Genomic DNA, 2,513 nt, shown 5'->3' with positions numbered 1-2,513 from the left:
TGCGACCGATGTGGCAGCCCGTGGATTGGATATTCCCGCTGTCAAACTTGTGCTTAATGTCACATTCCCTTTGACAATTGAGGACTATGTCCATCGTATTGGAAGGTGTGCTCATTCTATGCCTTGATTAGCCGTTCAAACACTAAATTCAATTCCAGGACAGGTCGTGCCGGAGCCGATGGTCTAGCTATCACTCTATTTACAGAGCTTGACAAAGCGTTGTCGGGGCCGTGAGTCGAGAGATCTACTCATCATTCTTTTCTGAACTAACTTTTTCCAAAGCCTAATAAACGTCCTACGAGCAGCTAAACAAGATGTGCCAGAGAACCTCTTGAAATTCGGCGCGACTGTGAAAAAGAAGCAGCATGAGTCGTATGGGTCATTTTTCCGCGATATAGGCACGACCAAGGCACCGTCAAAAATCAAATTCGATGATTAACCAGTTTCGTTACCACTCGAAGAATCCAGGGGGATAATACGGGGTACTCGTCAAGATTTTGTTTTAGAGGCTCGGAAACTGATGATCTGCTTTTCAATAAAACCTCTTTCAAGGTATAGACTTAAGGGCGGTATTAGCGAAGAAATAGAATAAGTGGTTATTCAAGACGTACATGGTAATGGATACTGCCGCTCCTCCAAAAATCATTCGCGCCAAATCGCCGATGTCGGAAGTTTTTTTATGTGAAGCGAGCGTATAACTCCAAGCGATGGCGCCAACAGCGCAGGTTTCACGCCTCGGTAATATATCACGCAATATAAATTCTTGTTGTTGTTTGACAAAATATTTTTTGATAAACCAGAAACTCCACACGATACGGAAGGCCATGTTGACGATATTTGCCCAAACCAAACCGCGAATGCCCAAAGCGGCAACTTTGAGTAGAAAATATGCGGCGAATGCAAATCCTACAGAGCACGCTCCCATCCAGGTAGCCTGGATTCGTAGTTGGGAATTGCTCGCCGCGGAGGATACAAATGCTTCGGTGATCCCGTTAAAAGCAAGAAAGGGAATATAATAACAGTATGCTAAGAGGACTTCCTCGATGTTTGATGCCGCCCATCGAGAATTCAAAAGTACCTTAAGCGCCGCAGGAAGAAAGAGGGGTCCAACGGTCCAAAGGGTAATTGTTAATAGGGAGTATGCATGGAGAATATTCTGAAGATACGATTTGGCAAAGTTCACGCCATTTTGTTTTGATATACACGGCGTTTCTTCAGAAAGCCACCGCCCAAAACTGATGCGGCTGCTCTCTTCAATTGGTTGGAAAACCAATCTCGCTACAAGGCCCCCGTAGTTCGAAGCCAACGCATACAAACCCTGGTCTTCTAGGCTTGAGAGAGCGGCAAGAATCATTGCATCACCCTGAGTAAGGATGTGCTTGACAGCCGACTGGAAAAAGACGTTGGCGCTCCTAATAAATAAAGGTACCGGTATGAAACGGGATAAAAATGAAGAAGCCTCTCTTTTTCAAATGGTCAGCAAAGCCATGATACAACAAAAAGGCGGTCTGGTGGCACTCACTTCCCTGAGATAAACACAGGCAGTAGAGAAAATCTACCCTCGCTAGCAATACTGTTGGCAACGATACAATAGCCGAAAAGGAAAAAAACACTGTAGGCAACTTGGGCCAATAGCGTAGGGCAGAGGCCCCCAATCCAAGCCCATCCTACTCATCCAGAGTCCAAAGCCGCAACTGAACAGGCCTTTTGCGAGAACAGAAGCAGTTTCGACCGTCGCCCTTGACCGATACAGCATATTGTGCTGTACCACAGCAAAGCATGGTTCAGCCAAGAGCTCCAACCCGGCTGCAAAGCTAACCCAATATAAAGCTCTGTTTGAAGTAAGGGTCGTGGGAAAAGCGGTCTGGTGCATACTGGAGGTAGAAAAATCCGGATAAATACAATATTAAAGAGCCCAAGAGAATGGACAGATAAGACATATTCACAATCTCTTGAGAGGATGGGTTGAGGTTGACTATGCCCTCGGATGTACCTTCGGATTCTTGGTGCAAAAGATTTCCCTGCTTAGCTTCCTGTGGAGCGCGGGTTCGTGTTTGGCTTGCCATTCGAATGCTTTCTCGAGCAAAGTGCAGCACTGTGATTGAATATAAATCTAGTTGCATTGACATCCCTAGGGCGACGGGGGAAACATGGAGCAGGAGAACCTGGTTCGCAGAGAATGTCATTGCACGAGAGAAGATCTGAATGCCGATGAGATACACGGCTCCGCGGGGCGCCGGCTCTGCCATGGTAACTTCCTTCCTGCTCCGGTAGGGTGCATGGCCCATGTTGCCTGAGTGTGTCTAATTTTCAGAGGGTAGCCTCGATTTGCCAAACATGCGCCCTAAAGAAATGGTTAACTGTTGATTTTTGTATTGTGAATAATCATCAAATAACTCTAGTCAAATCAGCCTACCTCAAGTTAACGTTAGCCATTGTTGATAGTGGTACCTTTTGAGTATGAGGGAAACGGGATATATGAGGAACCTTGTCCCAGAGCAGTTGACTAACCC

The 2,513-nt window shown here is 46.2% G+C and overlaps 1 protein-coding gene across 1 annotated transcript; it reads right to left on the bottom strand.

Moving 5' to 3' along the window:
* Positions 1-547: 547 nt before the first annotated feature.
* On the bottom strand, positions 548-2,288 carry UREG_05683 (uncharacterized protein; the record flags this gene model as incomplete). The annotated part of the gene is made up of 3 exons (XM_002584948.1): positions 548-1,412; positions 1,523-1,573; positions 1,876-2,288. 3 exons carry the CDS (start codon positions 2,286-2,288, stop codon positions 548-550), a joined length of 1,329 nt encoding a protein of 442 aa, XP_002584994.1.
* Between the last annotated feature and the right edge of the window lie 225 nt (positions 2,289-2,513).

The sequence above is a fragment of the Uncinocarpus reesii genome, genomic scaffold (assembly GCF_000003515.1).
Source record: "Uncinocarpus reesii 1704 scaffold_3 genomic scaffold, whole genome shotgun sequence".
In the NCBI taxonomy this organism is placed as follows: Eukaryota; Fungi; Ascomycota; class Eurotiomycetes; order Onygenales; family Onygenaceae; genus Uncinocarpus; species Uncinocarpus reesii.
The sequence above is the reverse complement of the archived record's forward strand: the minus strand, read 5'-3'. Positions and strand labels throughout refer to the sequence as shown.